Source organism: Aquarana catesbeiana, linkage group LG03 (assembly GCF_042186555.1).
Source record: "Aquarana catesbeiana isolate 2022-GZ linkage group LG03, ASM4218655v1, whole genome shotgun sequence".
NCBI classification, from domain to species: domain Eukaryota; kingdom Metazoa; phylum Chordata; class Amphibia; order Anura; family Ranidae; genus Aquarana; species Aquarana catesbeiana.
In genome coordinates, this window is record NC_133326.1 from 253237837 (window position 1) to 253259657 (window position 21821).

General features: G+C 42.0%; 1 protein-coding gene across 3 annotated transcripts in view; it reads left to right on the forward strand.

Annotated features, from left to right (window-relative positions):
* The first annotated feature begins 857 nt into the window (after nucleotides 1-857).
* The window catches only part of SLC16A7 (solute carrier family 16 member 7), a 154370-nt gene continuing 133406 nt past the window's right edge, over nucleotides 858-21821 (forward strand). The window contains exon 1 of one of the 3 annotated variants that reach the window (XM_073619983.1): nucleotides 858-1045. Coding sequence is in view for 2 of the 3 variants with exons in the window: in XM_073619981.1 (XP_073476082.1) it covers nucleotides 10799-10883 (85 nt within the window). In the remaining variant the exon portion in view is untranslated. Of the gene's footprint in view, nucleotides 1046-10659; nucleotides 10888-21821 lie in introns of those variants that run through there. The other 2 variants (XM_073619981.1, XM_073619982.1) reach the window with 2 other exon arrangements.

A 21821-nucleotide genomic window follows, 5' to 3' on the forward strand; every position in this document is an offset into this window, starting at 1 on the left:
ACCCCACCCCATTTTTTTTTACATTTTGGCACAGGGTTCCCCTTAATATCTATACCAGACCTGAAGGGCCTGGTATGGAATTTAGGGGGACCCCCACGTCATTTTTTTTAAAATTTTGTTTCAGGGTTCCCCTGTGGGGAATTCCCATGCCGTTTTTATCAATGAACTTTTTGTGTATTTTCGGACCAGCAATTCATTAATAGCCGCAAGTAGTTTTAAATGACTTTTTTTCCTTTGAAATGTCATTATGCTGTCAGAATGTTCTAAACATGGGAAACATGCGCCCCTTTACAGGCATATTATAGACACCCCCCAGGTACGAAATTTAAAGGAATATTACACTTTTATTGTTTCACTTTAAGCATTATTAAAATCACTGCTTCCGAAAAAACGGCCGTTTTTGAAACTTTTTTTTGCATTGATCCATGTCCCCTGAGGCATGAATCTACCTAGCCAGGACACAAACAGCAATATAAATCTGGCAAGGGTTTTAATCCTTCCCTGCTCTATCCAAAACTAAAAAAAGGAGTTTGGGCTGTACATACTTTAGGAATGTAAACAATCTAAAACCAGTCAGCAAGCGACTTTTTTTTATTTGACTACCCTAAAGTTTTTAAAGGTAAAAGCTGAATTGTTGCTATGGGCAGGTACGCCGTATGTATCAATTCATGCGGTGCATTGTTAAAGAAGCCATTGCGAAATCCTTTAGTCAGACAGTAAGCTGAATTTGCATTGCTGAACAATTTGAAGCCTCACTTTAACACCAGCTTCCTTAATAGCACATTACATCCATAGAAATATTTGGGCTGGGTTGCCTGAGGCGCTTGTACAGAACGCTGAATGCAGAAAGTGAGCAAGAAAGACCAGCCCAAGACTCGTCACCCTCCCTTCCCTTGCTAATACAAACAGCAAGATCATTCTCAGTCTACTCCTCCTACTAAAACCTCTGAAACGTCAGTGAAACACTCTAGTGTATTCATTCATACTTCTAAAAAAAAAAAGAAATATAAAGCAAGACGTGAATAGGAATTCCAGCATTGATCAGGTAACCTGATTCAACATACATTTATTTACAGCCTAATGATAATAGTGTAATATATTGAGATCATTTAGTTAACACTGTATTTGTGCAATATGTTAGCTTTAAGGATGGATGGTATAATACCACTGAGGCAGCTGACATTGGTACTGTTTTGTGGTTATTTGCTGCTTTGTTGTGTTTGTGGCTCTCAGTAAAGTAGTATGTGAAATCTACAGCTTGCATTGAGAGTACAGAATCTTCCTTGACTTGGCTGGGAAATATCTCTAGCTGTCCTACATTTCAGGGGGTGGGTGAGCTTGTTCCATGCTACCAGTGGAGAGGAATAAATGTGTCATTGTGACGTTGAATAGTCTCACACTGCCATGTTTACACTGCGTATGGATGAGTGAAATCTGCATTATACAGAAGGCTTGCAAATCCATGGGACAATGTCTGCACAAACATACACTTAATCGGAGCTATGTACTGATTTAAAGCATTTGTTCAAGCAAACACTAAAAAAAGAAAATGCTAGCTTTAACAGAAATGTGTTTTCTTCCTCTCCTTTTTTTATTTTTTTTTTTTACAATTTACAAGAAAATATGTGACATATGGTGTCTTCAAAACTGCTGTTCAGAGGTTGAGAACCGCGTGAGACACAACCGCTATCTGATAATGCAGCTGTAAGGAATGTACTACATTTGTAGGAAATATGGCACATCCGTGCTTGGTTAATAATAGCCTTATGTAAAATAATCAAATACAGATCTTGGATAACATGCATATCAAGCACAAGAATTACATTGAATAACACTTTTTCTGTAATAATTTTAATTTCAGTTTAAAATATATTAGTATATTTGTTTCTGCTACTCTGTATATTTTACACTAAGTGGTCACATAAAAATTGCTTTACAGTTCGTTCATCTGGGCAACAGACTTTGCTCCCCCTTGGTAGATTGTTTTCAGAGGGTGGTAGAAAAGCAACTTCCAGATGTTCAGGAGGGGACACTGCTACCTCTTGAGTGTCTGCCTTTTTTTTTAATTCAAAGGGAAATTTTACATGGAACTACAGTGCTGGAACCATTTGGCACATGGTTGTGGTGTGGTACTGTTCACCTCAATGATTGCATGTGGTAGCCAGCACCTCCAGCCAATGACAGCATGCTGTATTTTTTTGCTGCACCACGAAGCAAAGTATCTTGGCCAAGGCAATGTGTACAGCACACTTTAAGTGCAATGTTAACTTGTTAGGAAGCAGCCAAGGAGCAGTAAAAAAATAGATCAACTTACTGTTTGTTACTGCCCCTTATTCATACCCTCATGTGAACTTAGCCTTAAAATAGAAATGAGCCCATACTTTCTATTTGAATGTATGAAACTATTCAAGAACTGTATTAATAATAATTAACATTTCATTATTGGGTTCATGTTCTATCCTTTATTTTCTGTACCACACATCTGACTGGAGGTTAGTAATTGAGCAGGATTCTGTATAGAGTGAGTAGAGTGATAGTTATAGAGTGAGGATCCCTGCTCCATGGTCTATTGGCCCTAATAAGGAAATACTGTGCTTCCTTAATCTTATAATGTTCTAATGAGAAAGTGGCGAAACATGAGGGCTGCTGGCTTGGATCCCAACCACAGCACTACCTGCACAGAATTTGCATGTTCTCCCTGTACATATTTCATCTAGGTACTCAGTTGTCCTCCCATATTCCAAAGACATGCTGGTAGGTAAATTGGTCCTAGTATGTGTATGTATGAATGTGAGGTAGGGACCTTATATTGTAAGCTCCTTCAGGGCAGAGACTGATGTGAATGCACAATATGTGTTAAGTGCTGCATAAATAATTGGCACTATATAAGTTCCTTTAATAAATAAAGTATTCTACTCTTTATTAGGTTAGTTAAGTTACAAGGGACAGACATTCTTACTTCATAATCCCCTACACCCTGTCACTTTTTGAAAGGGGGTTTCCTATTGAATTAACATGACTTTTTTTTATATTGGGGCTTTCTCTATACATTACAGGTATACCTCAGAAATGTCATTGCCATCTAAATTAGCTGGTTGCTGTCCCCATGACTGACCATGTGACTACAGCACTCCACAATCATAATTTAGAAAGTAGCTTCAGCAAGGTAGAAAGTGGAATCCATATGTGAATTTCCATATAAATAGAAATAGGTAGGGCTGTACAAGTTTGCTAAAATCCTTACAACCTAAATAGATAATAAAGAAGGATTTTTTTTTTTTTTTGGGTTCAGCCGAAATTGATTGGCACTGCAATTATTATTATGACTTAGCTTAAAGCGAAACTTCACTCAAAAGGGTTCTGCTTTACCTCTCCCTCCCTCTCATCCTCTGCCTCATTTGGATAGTATTTATTTGGGAGGAGGAGTGGGTTACTAGTTTTGAGGGTTACACACTCCTACTTCCGCTCAGATTGCCTAGGCGATCTGAGCGGAAGTTCTCCTCCCACCCTCCCTGTCTGCAGCCCTCTGGGACCATTCACAAAGCACAGCGAGGCTCGCGCATGCTCAGTGGGCAGCTGGCTGGGAAGCTACAAGGAGTCACAGCTGGCTGCCCACAGTTATGATGCTGGTGTTGGGATCTGAAGACTGGTAAAGAAACTGGCTCGGGTTAGGACAGATCTGGATCCCTGGACATGTGAGTGTCTGTTTATTAAAAATCAGCAGCTATGGTTTTTTGAATGAAATTAATTATATTAATGAATATAAATAAATGTTGTTGCTTCGTTATAAATTATTTTGGATTTGTTGAAATTCGTTACTGATGTGATTCAGAGATTCAGATACATCTGAATCTCCAAATAACGAAAATTATGTTTGAATTTTGATTCGTAATTAAATGAATTGCACATGTCTACATGAGACATGTCTATCTCGAGCATAAAAACATTATCTGTCCAAATGAATCCTAGGTTCTGCAACCACTTCTGTGTATTTTATTATATCTTTTCATGTGACAACACTGAAGAAATTACACTTTGCTACAAAATGTACAAACTGTCCAAATTGGGCCCAAAGTGTCAATATTTTTTCTGGCCACCATTATTTTCCAGCACTGTCTTAACCCTTTTGGGCATGGAGTTCACCAGAGCTTCACAGGTTGCCACTGGAGTCCTTTTCCAATCCTCCATGGCGACATCACGGAGCTGGTGGATGTTAGACCTTGCCCTCCTCCACCTTCCATTTGAGGATGCCCCACAGATGCTCAATAGGGTTTGGGTCTGGAGACATGCTTGGCCAGTCCATCACCTTTACCCCCAGCTTCTTTAGCAAGGCAGTGGTCATCTTGGAGGTGTGTTTGGGGTCATTAGCATGTTGGAATACTACCTGCAGCCCAGTCTCCGAAGGGAGGGGATCATGCTCTGCTTCAGTATGTCACAGTACATGTTGGCATTCATGGTTCCCTCAATGAAATATAGCTTCCCAGTGCCAGCAGCACTCATGCAGCCCCAGACCATGACACTCCCACCACCATGCTTTACTGTAGGCAAGACATATTTGTCTTTGTACGCCTTACCTGGTTGCCGCCACACGCGCTTGACACCATCTGAACCAAATACGTTTATCTTGGTCTCATCAGCTCACAGGACATGGTTCCAGTAATCCATGTCCTTAGTCTGCTTGTCTTCAGCAAACTGTTTGTGGGCTTTCTTGTGCATCATCTTTAGAAGAGGCTTCCTTCTGGGACTACAGCCATGCAGACCAATTTGATGCAGCGTGCGGCGTATGGTCTGAGCACTGACAAGCTGACCCCCCCACCCCTTCAACCTCTGCAGCAATGTTGGCATCACTCATACGTCTATTTCCTAAAAACAATCTCTGTATATGACGCTGAGCACGTGCACTTAACTCCTTTGGTCGACCACTGTGGCCACCGTGCTGCAGCTTAGTTTCAGAGTCTTGGCAATCTTCTTATAGCCTAGGCCATCTTTATGTAGAGCAACTTTTTTTTCAGATCCTCAGAGAGTTCTTTGCCATGAGGTGCCATGTTGACCTGCCAGTGACCAGTATGAGAGGGTGAGAGCTATAAAACCAAATTTAACACACCTGCTCCCCACCCACACCCAAGACCTTGTAACACTAATGAGTCACATGACACCGGGAAGGGAAAATGGCCAATTGGGCTCAATTTGGACATTTTCACTTAGAGATGTACTCACTTTTGTTTTCAGTGGTTTAGACATTAATGGCTGTGTGTTGAATTATTTTAAGGGGACCCTCACAGCCCCCTTCACAGCTTTCCAGTGGGCTTTAGAGTTCCTAATGATTTTCCTCCTACTGATGTCAGGACATTTATTCCTCCAACTGAGCACTAACACTGGGGCTTCCTTCATCCCACTCACCATTAATATGGGGGAATTTTTACTACTAGTGATCACCAATGCTATTGCATTTTTTTTCTCCTACTGACCACTGATGCCAGATCATTTTTTCCTACCATTGATCTTTATCACTGGTGCATTTTTTTACTCTATTTGACCACTGATACTAGGGTATTCTTTCCTTCTACAGGCCACTGACAGGGCTTTTTTTACCTGCTAGTGACCACTGGCAATGCATTTTTTCTGCCTACACATCACTGATGGAGCATTTCCCAGCTACTAATGACTGATGATAATTTTTTTTATTTGACATCTAATACCAGGGTATATTTATCCATACTTTCCCTTTAAGCATTGTCAAGGTAAGACCAAAATGTAAGCTTCCTTCTCTTCTAGCTCGTTGCTAACTGTCATTGCACTGTAATTACAAATTGTATACTTATTGTTTGGTTACCAAAGAAGCTTGAAAGAAATACTATACACATTGTACATTCCTCAGAACAATTGAGCTATCCAGTAGTATTTTGCTAAAAGAGTCTTGTATATTTTATCAGCATATTGCTTTTAAACTGTTATTGTTTTTTTTTTTTTTATAATGCAAGCAATTTAATATTAAAGAGGTTGTAAACCCTGAGGAAAAAAACCAAAAACCTGTAATGCCCTGTACACACGGTCGGATTTTCCGACGGAAAATGTGCGATCGGAGCGTGTTGTCGGAAATTCCGACCGTGTGTGGGCTCCATCGGACATTTCCCATCGGATTTTCCGACACACAAATTTGAGAGCAGGCTATAAAATTTGCCTACAACAAAATCCGATCACGTCAATTCCGACCATGTGTGGACAATTTCGACGCACAAAGAGCCACGCATGCTCAGAAGACGGAACAGCTCGGTCTGGTAAAATTAGCATTCGGAATGGATATAGCACTTTCGTCAGGCTGCAATATTTAAAATTGTTTAATGCAGCACACTCTCTTCTTCTTTATAATGCTAGAAGAATTAAGTAGTTTTGCTGCTGATATTCACACAGAGTTCTCACAAACTTCTTTCTTTATTATTTATTGTGATTTCATCAATATATTTTGATTTGTCACATCTGACAAAAAAGATATATATATATATTTTTTTTGGTTTGTATTGTTTTCAAGCCTGATCGTGTTTTTATTTATTTATTTATTTATTTATTTTACATCCTGAATATTTTTGTGTGTGTTTTGTGTGTCAAGTTACCACAACACCATTATTATCTTGTATTATTTAATTATTATTATTATTATACAGGATTTATATAGCGCCAACAGTTTGCGCAGCGCTTTACAACATAGGGCAGACAGTACACTTACAATACAAATCAATACAGGAGGGATCAGAGGGCCCTGCTCGTTAGAGCTTACATCTCAAGGAGATTGTTTGGTGTCTCTTGTTAATTTCACATTGTATTTTAGAAATGTACCAGCCTCCTCACAAACAAACTGTCCTTTTTGAAGGAAAACACACATAGTCAATTATAACTGAAACAAAAAATCCTTTATTAAGGGATCAGAACCAAACAAAGAGGGAGGCAACGCTGGAGAAACAGCAGAAATTGGGCGAAGCCTTTGGCCCCCAGGGCAGACATGAATTATTTTACTGTAAAATTGGTGGCCTGAGGAGTCCATATATAAGGGAGTTCAATCTGGTCCAGATGTCCAAGAGATCATGAACAGCAGCAGATGTATGTCCCCAGGCTGTGGTCATACAAGAGCCTGCATCTTTTGTCAGACCAGACTGAACCCAGGTCATCACTCTCTAGTCTTCCTTCCACGCTGTGGCTGTGGTGGTGGAGTTGTGGTAGGAGGAGGAGGAGGAGGAGGATGGTCCAACTCACACAGGTGGGTTTTGTGTGTGATTTCGCCCCTCACCCCCTTAGTTAGTGTTTTCTAAAGAAGGTCCTCACACAGGAGGCGTTGACCCTCCTGCATGCCCTGCAGTTTTGTGGCAGCCATGCAGGCAAAGGCCTCTTCAGGAGTGGGGGTGGCTCTGAGGGACGCAGAAGCCTCCCGAATCAGCCTTAATGCTGAATCCTGCCCATTACTCCCCTTCCTGGGTCTTTTGGTTGGAAGGCGGAGGGGAGGAACCTGCGAGTCGGTCAGGCTCCTACTGGGCCCGGCCTTCTCCTGGCTGCCACTTAGCCCCGCCTCCTCCTGGCTGCCACTAACCCCCGCCTCCTCCTGGCTGCCACATTCCACAGCCTCCTCCTGTGTGCCACATTCCACAGCCTACTCCTGTGTGCCACATTGCAGAGCCTCCTCCTGGCTGAGGTCTTCCTGTGTATGAAAAAGGGACATCGTTTTAGTTTTTTCTTCATCAGTCACACACAATTTTCATCTCATGACTGTTGCAAATTGAATGTTAACAAATATAACAGATTATCATTCTGAGCCCAGCATTTTTCATTCTTGTTCCAATTATTTTTGCCCACTACTGTCTATTGATATGTAAAACACTTTATTCATTCAGCAATTAGTGATCAATAATAACATCTAGTAAACATCATTTATTTATTGACCAGAAATGTGTAGAAGAATGCTATACCTGGCTCCAGCTAGGCTCCTCCACTTCTTCCTGGCTGGAAGTCCCAGGTTGGACATCGGAAGCCTCAGCTGGGGTGAAAGATAGGGTGGAAGGAAGAGTGGAAGGAAGGGTTGAGAGGAATTCCCTGACTCCAGTCTGGTCTGACAGAAAACAAAGTCTCTCATAGTACCACAGCCTGGGGACATAAACGTCATCTGCTGCAGCTCCTGATCTCTGGGAATCTGTGACCTTCTTGCGCTCCCTAAGATAAGTGCTCCTCAGGCCACCAATTTTGGCTTATAGGGGATGGTTGCCGTGGGGACCACCGGCTTCCCCAACTTCAGCAGTTTCTCCAGCGCTGCCTGCCTCTTTTGTTTATTGTTGTATTGGGGGTGTTTCACCTGCCACAGACAGGGCAGCTCCCTGTAAATAAATAATGTGTATTACTTTGGCCAGCCCCTCCTTCCTTACACTATTGGCAGCCCACTGGACAGGTAAGAAGTGTCATAATACAAAAATATAAATGAACACTGTACACATTTTAGCACATTTTTACATTCTGATATTACCTATCAAGATAATAACATGATACAAAAACTTCAAACAGTACCATTTAAAAGTATTCAGGCAGGCCCTTGCACTACCTGCTTTGGGGAATTCATCCATAAATCTGACCACTAAAGAGGTGGGTATAGTGTGTATGGCTTTGGCAAAGTCAGCAGATACAGGATTGTTATCAGCTGAGTTAGCAGTTGGGGGGAGGGAGGGTTCCAAATGATTTTGGGACACCAAAAAAAAGCCTCTGCCACTTTAAAGCACAAATCACATTTTTACACATTTTAGGGGGTGTTTGGGGTAAAGCACTACTATGGATCTGACAAAATACAATGTTAAGTGACTACACAAGGTGGATATACGCCCAGAAGAGCATGCTGGGGAGGTAAGTGAAGGCAAATATGTATGAAGGACAAAAAAAATTGAAAAAAAAATCCAGCATGCATGAGGACAAAGGGGACATTTGCAGCATATTACAATCATGGTAATTAGGGAATGAGGAAAGAAATACAATATATTAACAAACATTATATACAATAAAATGTGATGTTAAAGGTTAAAAATCTTACCTCAATATACTCCTTCTGCAGGACCTGAATGATGGCAGAACAGGTCTCTGGGATAATGATCCCCAGAGCCTGGGGGGAGATGCCTGTCGAGAACTTGAGGTCCTGCAGGCTTCTCCCCGTCGCCAAGTACCGCAGGGTGGCGACTAGCCTCTGCTCTGGAGTGATGGCTTGCCTTATGCAGGTATCCTGCCTGCTAATATAAGGGGTCAGCAAAGCCAACAAACGGTGAAATACGGGGTCCGTCATCCGGAGAAAGTTCCTGAAATCATCAGGATTATTCTCACGGATCTCATGGAGCAAAGGCATATGACAGAACTGGTCATCCTGGAGCAACCAATTCTTGGTCCATGAACTCCTCCTCGCCCTGTTCATGGACTGGGCTTGTGTCAAGGTAAGGACCCCAACACCAAGCCCCCACACAGCACGAACTCTACGAGTAGTACGTATACGCAACATGGCTAGAAAACGGTCGGCTGCTCAGAACGAAGTAACAGAATGCACTGAAGAACAGCAAAGCCTGTGAAGAGCGACCTGAAAATCAGTAACGAACGAACACGAACACAACAACAAGTCAATTATACTCGCTGCACACACTGAAGACCAGATACAAACCCACAAGCACAAACTGAACAGCAGAAAACGATCTGAAAACCACGAGTCTGAAAAAGCATGAATCGTCTCTCACCAAACTTTTACTAACACGAGATTAGCAAAAGGAGCCCAAAGGGTGCCGCGCTTGGTTCGGAACTGCCCTTTTCTAGTTTCGTCATACGTGGTGTACGTGAGCGTGTTCTTGGCGATCGGAAATTCCAACAACTTTGTGCGACCGTGTGTATGCAAAACAAGTTTGAGCCAACATCCGTCGGAAAAAATCCATGGATTTTGTTGTCGGAATGTCCGATCAATGTCCGATGGTGTGTACGGGGCATAAGACAAAGGCATAATAAGCTATTTTGCATCTTACTTTACAACAAAGCCTTCCAGCGGTGCCCGCACACCACTGATACAGCTGACATCTTCCTTGGTGTTTCTTCCAGGTACGCGGGCGGTACGCGGGCGTTGGCGCTGTAATGTCAGGGTCTCTGAAGGTCCAGAATGGTAAGCCGGACCTTCAGAGCGCATGCTCCAATGAATTCATCGGCTGCATGCACTCTATCTCCTAAACGGTGCAAGTTTTGGAGATGTTCACAGTACCTAAAGATAAGCCTTATTATAGGCTTACCTATAAAAAATACATAAAAAGTAAGACTTTATTTCCTAAAAAAAAATAAAAAATAAGACTTTACTTCCTCTTTAACTTTAATATGAGGAATTTAATCAGGAAGTAGCTTCAGAATTACAAATTCCTATAATAACTGCTAATTGTAAAGGCTAAGCGCTGGTTAACACCAGCAACTGCTTTGTAATGTGAGTTTACTATGTGGAGTTCACAGTGTTGACACGCTAATTATTTTTTTCTTTTTTTTCTGCTTTATTGGAATTTCACTATATGACATTCCATTCAGGTGTATTTAACTCAGTGTGAAAAAATAGTGCTGCGTGTCCTACTTTTTTTCAGTGTATGCTATTGCAACACAATTGTGTGAACAGAACAAATAGGACATAAGGCAAATTGCCTTGTCCATGCATTAGCACTACCAGGGTGAATGGACCCTGTGCTCCAGTGAGTGCTGGAGGGGCAGAGCCCATAGCAAAAATTGACAGTCACGTCGCTGTGCTCAGAGCAGACCCAAAAACAGAATGATCAGCAGTCACATAATCGTTCAATTCTCAGGCTTAGAGCCAGCAAGCCACAGCTTAAAACATCAGATCAATGCTGCAGCAGGTTGGTGAGTATGTATGTTTATTTTTTATATTTCTGCACTTTTCCTTCCTTTAAAACCTTACTGTTAAAATTACCAGCCTCAAGAAAGCTTTGTTACACATTCTTATATTTTTTGACCTCCAAGACTGACAAAATCCCACATCACATTTTTTCCATAACACATGTTTCTTCCACATCTCTTTCTGGTTTACCTGGCTGTACTGGTTCTTGTCTCTCTCTCCCACTTTTCTCTACTTGACTCTGAACCTCTCAGTAATTTAACATGAAATCTACCACCAACATACTTGAATCTGTTCCTTCCAATTTTTTTGTTATATTTACAGTATCTCATAAAAGTGAGTACACCCCCTCACATTTTTGTAAATGTTTTATTATATCTTTTCATGTGACAACACTGAAGAAATTACACTTTTCTACAGTGTAAAGTAGTGAGTGTACAGCTTGTATAACAGTGTAAATTTGCTGTCCCCTCAAACTAACTCAACACACAGCTACTAATGTCTAAACTGCTGGCAACAAAAGTGAGTACACCCCTAAGTGAAAATGTTCAAATTGGGTCCAATTAGACACTTTCTCTCCCCGGTACCATGTGATTCATTAGTGTTACAAGGTCTCAGGTGTGAATGGGGAGCAGGTGTGTTAAATTTGGTGTTATCGTTCTCACTCTCTCATACTGGTCACTGGAAGTTCAACATCAATTCAATATTCCAGTCGCACACGTTCCCGGATAAACGGCATAGAGCATTAATGGGTGCTGTAACGATTACCAGTTGGGTTCTGGAAGCATCAAACAGAAGTACATCTTCGCCAGCACACCATGGATCAGAAAACAAGGTTGTCCAAAGAAGGTTTTTTAATCGAAAATGGTCACATCACAAGGGGGGTGCAACGTTTCGGCCCCGAAACGTTGCACCCCCCTTGTGATGTGACCATTTTCGATTAAAAAACCTTCTTTGGACAACCTTGTTTTCTGATCCATGGTGTGCTGGCGAAGATGTACTTCTGGAAGTTCAACATGGCACCTCATGGCAAAATGGGAAAGAACTCTGAGGATCTGAAAAAAAAAACTGTTGCTCTACATAAAGATGGACTAGGCTATAAGAAGATGGCCAAGACCCTGAAACTGAGTTGCAGCATGGTGTCCAAGACCATACAGCGGTTTAACAGGACAGGTTCCACTCAGAACAGGCCTCGCCATGGTCGACCAAAGAAGTTGAGTGCATGTGCTCAGCGTCATATCCAGAGGTTGTCTTTGGGAAATAGACGTATGAGTACTGCCAGCATTGCTGCAGAGGTTGAAGGGGTGGGGGGTCAGCCTGTCAGTGCTCAAACCATATGCTGCACACTGCATCAAATTGGACTGCATGGCTGTCATCCCAGAAGGAAGCCTCTTCTAAATATGATGCACAAGAAAGCCCGCAAAAAGTTTGCTGAAGACAAGCAGACTAAGGACATGGATTACGGCAACCATGTCCTGTGGTCTGATGAGACAAAGATAAACTTATTGGTTCAGATGGTGTAAAGTGTGTGTGGTGGCAACCAGGTGAGGAGTACAAAGACGAGTTTGCCTGGCCTACAGTCAAGCATGGTGGTGGGAGTGTCATGGTCTGGGGCTGCATGAGTGCTGCTGGCACTGGGGAGCTACAGTTTATTGAGGGAGCCATGAACGCCATGCACTGTGACATACTGAAGCAGAGCATGAGCCCCTCCCTTTAGAGACTGGGCCACAGGGCAGTATTCCAACATGATAATGACTAGGGATGGGCCAAACACCCCCCTGTTCGGTTCACATCCAGAACATGTGAACAGGCAAAAAATTTGTTTGAACACGCGAACACCGTTAAAGTCTATGGGACATGAACATGAAAAATCAAAAGTGCTAATTTTAAAGGTTAATATGCAAGTTATTGTCATAAAAAGTGTTTGGGGACCCGGGTCTTGCCCCAGGGGACATGTATCAATGCAAAAAATAGTTTTAAAAATGGCCGTTTTTCCGGGAGCAGTGATTTTAATAATGCTTAAAGTGAAACAATAAAAGTGAAACATTCCTTTAAATTTTGTACCTGGGGGGTGTCTATAGTATGCCTGTAAAGTAGAGCATGTTTTCCGTGTTTATAACAGTTCGAGAGCAAAATGACATTTCTAAAGGAAAAAAAAGTCATTTAAAAAGGTACTAGCGCTAGTGCCGGCTATTAATGAATTGTCGGTTCCGACAATATACATAAAAGTCATTGAAAGTCATTGAAAAATAAAAAATAAATAAAAATGCGTGGGGGTGCCCAAAATTTCATTACCAGGCTCTTCAGGTCTGTTATGGATATTAAGGGGAACTCTGCACCAAAATTAAAAAAAAAAAATGGCGCGGGGTTCCCCCCAAAAATCCATACGAAGGGTCTGGTATGGATTTTAAGGGGAACTCCGCGCCAAAATGAAAAGAAAATGGTGTGGGGTTCCCCTGAAAATCCACACCAGACCCTTATCCAAGCATGCAACCTGGCAGGCCGCAGGAAAAGAGGGGGGGCGAGAGGGGTCTGCAGGCAGGGGGTTTATCGGAATCTGGAAGCCCCCTTTAACAAAGGGGACACCCAGATCCCAGCCCCCCCATGTGTATTGGTAAGGGGTACATTGTACCCCTACCATTTCACAAAAAAGAAAGTGTTGAAATGATAAAAAACCACAGGAGACAGCTTGGAACAAGTCTTTTATTAAAAATAAAAAAATAAAAAATAAAAAAGAGATTCCAGCAATGTAATCCAATAAATCCATGCTCCTACTCCAGCAATGTAATCCAATTCTCGATCTCCAGCGATGGATGATCTCCAGCAGCTCCAGCGAGGAACACGCACAGGATCCTGCCTCCACTAGAGGCACCCAGCCTAGCTTGACAGCTCTTATGTAGCTGAGGGCGGGGCCACCCATCATGTGACCCTGTCCCCTCTGACAAGGGGAAACGCCGGGGTTTCCCAGTGACGTGTACGGGTGACCCTGCCCCCTCTGATGCAATAAAAGATTCCCGTTGCATCAGAGGGGGGCGGGGTCACCCGTACACATCACTGGGAAACCCCGGCATTTCCCCTTGTCAGAGGGGGACGGGGTCACGTGACGGGTGGCCCCGCCCTCAGCTACATAAGAGCTGTCAAGCTGGCGACGCGTCATTGGCTGGGTGCCAGTGGAGGCAGGATCCTGTGAGTGTCCCTCGCTGGAGTCACTGGAGATCATCCATCGCTGGAGATCGAGAATTGGATTACATTGCTGGAGTAGGAGCATGGATTTATTGGATTACATTGCTGGAATCTCTTTTTTATTTATTTATTTTTTTTATTTTTTAATGATTTTCAATGACTTTTATGTGTGTTGTCGGGACTGACAATTCATTAATAGCCGGAACTAGCGCTAGTTAAATGACTTTTTTTTCCTTTAGAAATGTCATTTTGCTCTCGGACTGTTATAAACACGAGAAACATGCGCTACTTTGCAGGGATACTATAAACACCCCCCAGGTACGAAATTTAAAGGAATATTTCACTTTTATTGTTTCACTTTAAGCATTAATAAAATCACTGCTCCCGAAAAAACGGCCGTTTTTAAAACTTTTTTTTGCATTGATACATGTCCCCTGGGGCAGGACCTGGGTCCCCAAACACTTTTTATGACAATAACTTGCATAATAACCTTTAAAATTAGCACTTTAGATTTCTCCCATAGACTTTTAAAGGGTGTTCCACGGCTTTTCGAATTTGCCGCGAACACCCCAAATTGTTCTCTGTTTGGTGAACGGGTGAACAGTCAATGTTCGAGTCAAACTCATGTTCGACTCAAACAGATAGCCCATCCCTAATAATGACCCTAAACACACCTCCAAGGTGACCACTGCCTTGCTAAAGAAACTGAGGGTAAAGGTGATGGACTGGCCAAGCATGTCTCCAAACCTAAACCCTATTGAGCATCTGTGGGGCATCCTCAAACGGAAGGTGATGGAGCGCAAGGTCTCTAACATCCACCGCCTCCATGATATTGTCATGGAGGAGTTGAAGAGGACTCCAGTGGCAACCTCTGAAGCTCTGGTGAACTCCATGCCCAAGAGGGTTAAGGCAGTGCTGGAAAATAATGGTGACCACAGAAAATATTGACACTTTGAGCCCAATTTGGACATTTTCACTTAGGGGTGTACTCACTTTTGTTGCCAGCGGTTTAGACATTAATGGCTGTATGTTGAGTTATTTTGAGGGGACGGCAAATTAACACTTATACAAGCTGTACACTCACTACTTTACATTGTAGCAAAGTGTCATTTTTTTCAGTGTTGTCTCGAAAAAAGATATAATAAAATATTTACAAAAATGTGAGGGGTGTACTCACTTTTGTGAGATACTGTGCTTTATTTAGATGTTATGATGATGAGCATTTGTGCAATTCATTTGTGCAATTCATAGTATGTACTAGCAAGGAGTTCCTTGCCATAAGTTTGTATCTGGAGGAAAACACATAGATTTGCATTGCTTTTGAAAAAAACAGCATTGTACTAACAGTATGATGGGAAAACTATACCATTTTCAAGACCTCAAGTTTTTATTGGTATGCTTTGGTCAGCTGCATGCATTTACGTATCCAGGCCTTGTGTTTGAGGCCTAATATTCATATGTTAAATATAGTTTTATCCTTTTATTTCATCTTAGGACTTAGAACATTGATGTTTCTATCTGCTTCCAAAGATAATTATTGGCAAAAGAAGGGACTAGTACACTGAAGATGGTTTGTCTGTTTGTGTCCACTGTTTTACTTCTTCCACCAGCTGTTGCTCTTTATTTCCCTGATTAGTGGTTTGATCAGGAATAAGCATGAGTTATCTATCCAGTCCAGTGTTTGCAGCAGAGCAGGTGGATTTGAAGGAGATGGTGTTTCTGCATAATAATATGCTGCCCCCTTTTAAAAAAATGTTAAATAAATTAATCATTTAGCACCCTGCATTTATTGAGCTGATCCTGTTGTCTTCAAATGATTGGCAATATTTGAATTTGATTATACAAATGGTCCAAATAAGTCCAGATGTTATGAGGCCAGGTGCACTCATAAGGCTGTCTGCTACACCATCAAAATAAGTATAGGGTGCCAACTTGTCAGTTCAGTTGACTGAAAAGTCACTAATTGAGCAACACATCTTGCGCTCTGTTATGGAGTGTGCTGTCCAAAAACTGAAGTCACACAGTGTGGGGTTCAAAGGCTATACCCTGGCATATAAACAGTCCTGTGAAGTGGATCGAAGGACCAAACTCACTGCTAGAGATAAATCCTTCATAATGTGACTCTTGGGGACACATTTGTGCGAACAGGAATCTATTTTTTATTTATTTTTTTTATGATTTTTTTCTATTATAAATTACTCTAGTTTTCTCTTATTTTGCTTTTCACCTATTTTCCATAGTATGCAGCTTCCAGTTTTACAGGTAGAAAAGTAAAATAAATGACATTTGTCAGAACTAGTGGATTCCAGTAACCTTTATGCAAGTTTTCTGGATGTTTTAGGAGTCATGTGCTTTTTGCTCCTGTTATCATTGGGAAGCTATCAGCAAATGAAAACATATGTAAACTCAGAAAGAAAATACTTTATATATTGCAGCTTATCATCCCTTTAGATGTGGTGCCTTATTTTCTTTACTTTCATCTGGTGGTCCTGCCCCTAAAACACTTCCTATCAGACAGTGATAATGCCTACTCACTGAACTGTATAAGTAGCTTTGTTACCCTAGGATGTCCTTTTGATTTGGACTATAAACACCATCCCCTCTGCATTACATAAAGGGGAGTTGTTCTGTAGTTAGGAGAAGACAGCTTATAAGCTTATTTACAGAAAATATATGCAGCCTGAAAAAAAAAAACCCTAATGCACCACCACATTTAGGGCTGCATTATTTATCTCTCTATATTCTGTAAATCTCGCTCGCTCTCGCTCTCTCTCTCTCTCGCTCGCTCTCGCTCTCTCTCTCTCTATATATATATACATACACAGTGGGGACGGAAAGTATTCAGACCCCCTTACATTTTTCACTCTTTGTTATATTGCAGCCATTTGCTAAAATCATTTAAGTTCATTTTTTTCCTCATTAATGTACACAAAGCACCCTATATTGACAGAAAAACACAGAATTGTTGACATTTTTGCAGATTTATTAAAAAAGAAAAACTGAAATATCACATGGTCCTAAGTATTCAGACCCTTTGCTCAGTATTTAGTAGAAGCACCCTTTGATCGAATACAGCCATGAGTCTTTTTGGGAAAGATGCAACAAGTTTTTCACACCTGGATTTGGGGATCCTCTGCCATTCCTCCTTGCAGATCCTCTCCAGTTCTGTCAAGTTGGATGGTAAACGTTGGTGGACAGCCATTTTTAGGTCTCTCCAGAGATGCTCAATTGGGTTTAAGTCAGGGCTCTGGCTGGGCCATTCAAGAACAGTCATGGAGTTGTTGTGAAGCCACTCCTTCGTTATTTTAGCTGTGTGCTTAGGGTCATTGTCTTGTTGGAAGGTAAACCTTCGGTCCAGTCTGAGGTCCTGAGCACTCTGGAGAAGGTTTTCGTCCAGGATAACCGTGTACTTGGCCGCATTCATCTTTCCCTCAATTGCAACCAGTCGTCCTGTCCCTGCAGCTGAAAAACACCCCCACAGCATGATGCTGCCACCACCATGCTTCACTGTTGGGACTGTATTGGACAGGGGATGAGCAGTGCCTGGTTTTCGCCACACATACCGCTTAGAATTAAGGCCAAAAAGTTCTATCTTGGTCTCATCAGACCAAAAAATCTTATTTCTCACCATCTTGGAGTCCTTCAGGTGTTTTTTTAGCAAACTCCATGCAGGCTTTCATGTGTCTTGCACTAAGGAGAGGCTTCCTCATGGCCACTCCGCCATAAAGCCCCAACTGGTGAAGGACTGCAGTGATGGTTGACTTTCTACAACTTTATCCCATCTCCAGACTGCATCTCTGGAGCTCAGCCACAGTGATCTTTGGGTTCTTCTTTACCGCTCTCACCAAGGCTCTTCTCCCCCGATAGCTCAGTTTGGCCGGACGGCCAGCTCTGGGAAGGGTTCCAGTCGTCCCAAACATCTTCCATTTAAGGATTATGGAGGCCACTGTGCTCTTAGGAACCTTAAGTACAGCAGAAATTTTTTTGTAACCTTGGCCAGATCTGTGCCTTGCCACAATTCTGTCTCTGAGCTCTTCAGGCAGTTCCTTTGACCTCATGATTCTCATTTGCTCTGACATGCACTGTGAGCTGTAAGGTCTTATATAGACAGGTGTGTGGCTTTCCTAATCAAGTCCAATCAGTATAATCAAACACAGCTGGACTAAAATGAAGGTGTAGAACTATCTCAAGGATGATCAGAAGAAATGGACAGCACCTGAGTTAAACATATGAGTGTCACAGCAAAGGGTCTGAATACTTAAGACTTAAGACCATGTGGTATTTCAGTTTTTCTTTTTTAATAAATCTGCAAAAAATTTCAACAATTCTGTGTTTTTATGGGGTGCTGTGTGTACATTAATGAGGAAAAAAATGAACCTAAATGATTTTAGCAAATGGCTGCAATATAACAAAGAGTGAAAAATTTAAGGGGGTCTAAATACTTTCTGCCCCACTGTATATAAATATAAAAAAAAAAACACTTGCACCTAACCAAAAAATATATTAAAATTATATTAAAAACTACTGTAGTGTCTTAGTGTAGTTGCTGCTTACCACTGTCATGTGTTTCCACATTTTTTGGTATATATATATATATATATATATATATATATATATATATATATATATATATATATTTACCACATTTTTCAAAACATATATTGTTTCAAAAAATACAAGGTTGAGGTTGAGAAATGTAAGGGTGCAATAAGGACGGCTAAGATAGAACACGAAAGACACATAGCAGAGGAGAGCAAAAAAAATCCCAAGAAATTCTTTAAGTATGTAAACAGTAAAAAAGGGAGGACAGACTATATTGGCCCCATAAAGAATGAGGAAGGACATCTGGTTACAAAGGATGGGGAGATGGCGAAGGTATTAAATTTATTCTTCTCCTCATTCTTCACATAGGAATCGGGGGGCTTCAGTAACCAAAAGTGCAGTGTTTATCCTCGTGACACATCACAGGAAGCACCCTCATGGCTAACAGAGGACAGAATTAGACTTGGGAAACTTAACATTAATAAATCATCGGGACCGGATGGCTTGCACCCGAGGGTACTTAGGGAACTCAGTTAAGTAATTGCCAGATCATTGTTACTAATTTTTACTGACAGTCTACTGACTGGAATGGTACCAGGGGATTGGAGAAAAGTCAATGTAGCACCAATATTTAAAAAGGGCCCAAAATACATTCCTGGGAATTACAGACTGTAACAACACCCCGAGTATGAAAGGGGTTAAAGTCGTTAAGGACATTCCATACCCAAACACAAAGGCAGCTACCGAACACTTCCATCAGCCAAACAAGGAACCTATACAAATAATTCAACCCCAAGTACGAGACAAGGCTCTGTCTTGAGGTTCAAGCAGGAATGAATTTTTATTCAAACACGTTATACAGATCCCACTTCAAAACACTTCCTCCCCCCGGAAAACAGGGCGGGTTAAACTGTCCAATGACAATGGACACACAGGTCAGGTGTGTTTAACTTCTCATCAGTAAACAGTCTTAACAGGGGGGCTGCTGGAGGAATCCCCCCTCCCTCTTTCCAAACACAGCAAGAAACTTAGACATCCCATAATAGTTGAAGCAGACAGCCACAATAGACAATAGAATACAGTCACACCCCAACCATCACAGCAAATAGTACACAACAAATTGAGACAGCACACATTATATATACATATATAACCAGTCCACATGCCCTCAACATTGGGAGGGTGCTTTGGGGTAGCCCCCCAAAACACCTTGTCCCCATGTTGATGGGGACAAGGGCCTCATCCGCACAACCCTTGCCCGGTGGTTGTGGGGGTCTGCGGGCGGGGGGCTTATCGGAATCTGGAAGCCCCCTTTAACAAGGGGACCCCCCAGATCCCGGCCTTCCCCCCTGTGTGAAATGGTAAGGGGGTACAAAAGTACCCCTACCATTTCACAAAAAAAGTGTCAAAAATGTTAAAAATTACAAGAGACAGTTTTTGACAATTCCTTTATTTAAATGCTTCTTCTTTCTTCTTTCTTCTATCTTCTATCTTCTATCTTCTATCTTCTTTCTTCTATCTTCTATCTTCTATCTTCTATCTTCCTTCGGTTTCTTCCTCCATCTTCTTCTTCTGGCTCTTCTGGTTCTTCTGGTTTTTCCTCCGGTGTTCTCGTCCGGCATCTTCCTCCGCGGCGTCTTCTTCCCTTCTTCTTCTGGGGCCGCTCCGCATCCACATAACGGGTGACCCCGCCCCCCTCTGACATCACGGGGAATGCCACAGGGAAGTCCCCATCAAGTCCCCGTGTGTCAGAGGGGGCGGGGTCACCGGGTGGCCCTGCCCTTCGTTATTTAAGAAACGTCAGAAGACGAGAAGTGTCACACATCAGGAGCCTCCCATCATGGTGGATGCGGAGCCTGCCGAGAAGAAGAAGAAGAAGAAGAAGAAGAAGGGAAGAAGATGCCGCGGAGGAAGATGCCATAAGAAAACACCGGAGGAAGAACCAGAAGAACCAGAAGAAGAAGATGGAGGAAGAAACCTAAGGAAGATAGAAGATAGAAGAAAGAAGATAGAAGAAAGAAAGAAAGGAACTGACAAAAACTGTCTCTTGTGATTTTTAACATTTTGACACTTTTGACCTGAAGGGTCTGGTATAGATTTTGAGGGGGACCCCACGCCATTTTTTTTAAATTTTGCCCGGGGTTCCCCTTAATATCCATACCAGACCTGAAGGGCCTGGTATGGAATTTAGGGGGACCCCCCACGTCACTTTTTTTTTTAATTTTTAGTTCGGGGTTCCCCTGTGGGGAATTCTCATGCCATTTTTATCAATGAACTTTTATGTGTATTGTCAGACCGGCAATTAATGAATAGCCGCGAGTAGTTTTAAATGACTTTTTTTCCTTTGAAATGTCATTTTGCTGTCAGACTGTTCTAAACACGGGAAACACGTGCCCCTTTACAGGCATACTACCCTGTTTCCCTGAAAATAAGACCTAGCGTGATTGTCGGTGATGGCTGCAATATAAGCCCTACCCCCCAAATAAGCCCTAGTTAAAGTCCTTGTAGGTCTTATTTTCAGGGTAAGGCTTATTTTCGGGGAAACAGAGTAGGCCTTATTTGGGGGGTAGGGCTTATATTGCAGCCATCACTGGCAATCACGCTAGGTCTTATTTTCAGGGAAACAGGGTATAGATACCCCCCAGGTACGAAATTTAAAGGAATATTACACTTTTATTGTTTCACTTTAAGCATTATTAAAAGCACTGCTCCCGAAAAAACGGCCGTTTTTAAAACTTTTTTTGCATTGATCCATGTCCTCTGGGGCCGGACCCAGGTCCCCAAACACTTTTTATGACAATACCATGCATATAAGCATTTAAAATTAGCACTTTTGATTTCTCCCATAGACTTTTAAAGGGTGTTCCGCGGCTTTCGAATTTGCCGCGAACACCCCAAATTGTTCGCTGTTCAGCGAACTGGGGAACAGCCGATGTTCGAGTCGAACATGAGTTTGACTCGAACTCGAAGCTCATCCCTACTGGTGTGTTGACCCCACAAAAGGGATAAAACTTTTTTCATGGAAGGGAGTTTAACAAGACACGTGGCCACTCATCAAAATTAGAAGAAAAGAGATTTAACTTAAACTACGTAGAGGTTTCTTTACTGTAAGAGCGGCAAGTATGTGGAATTGCCTTTCACAGACGGTGGTTAGAGCGGGGGGCATCGATAGTTTCAAAAGACTATTAGATAAGCACCTGAACGACCGCGACAT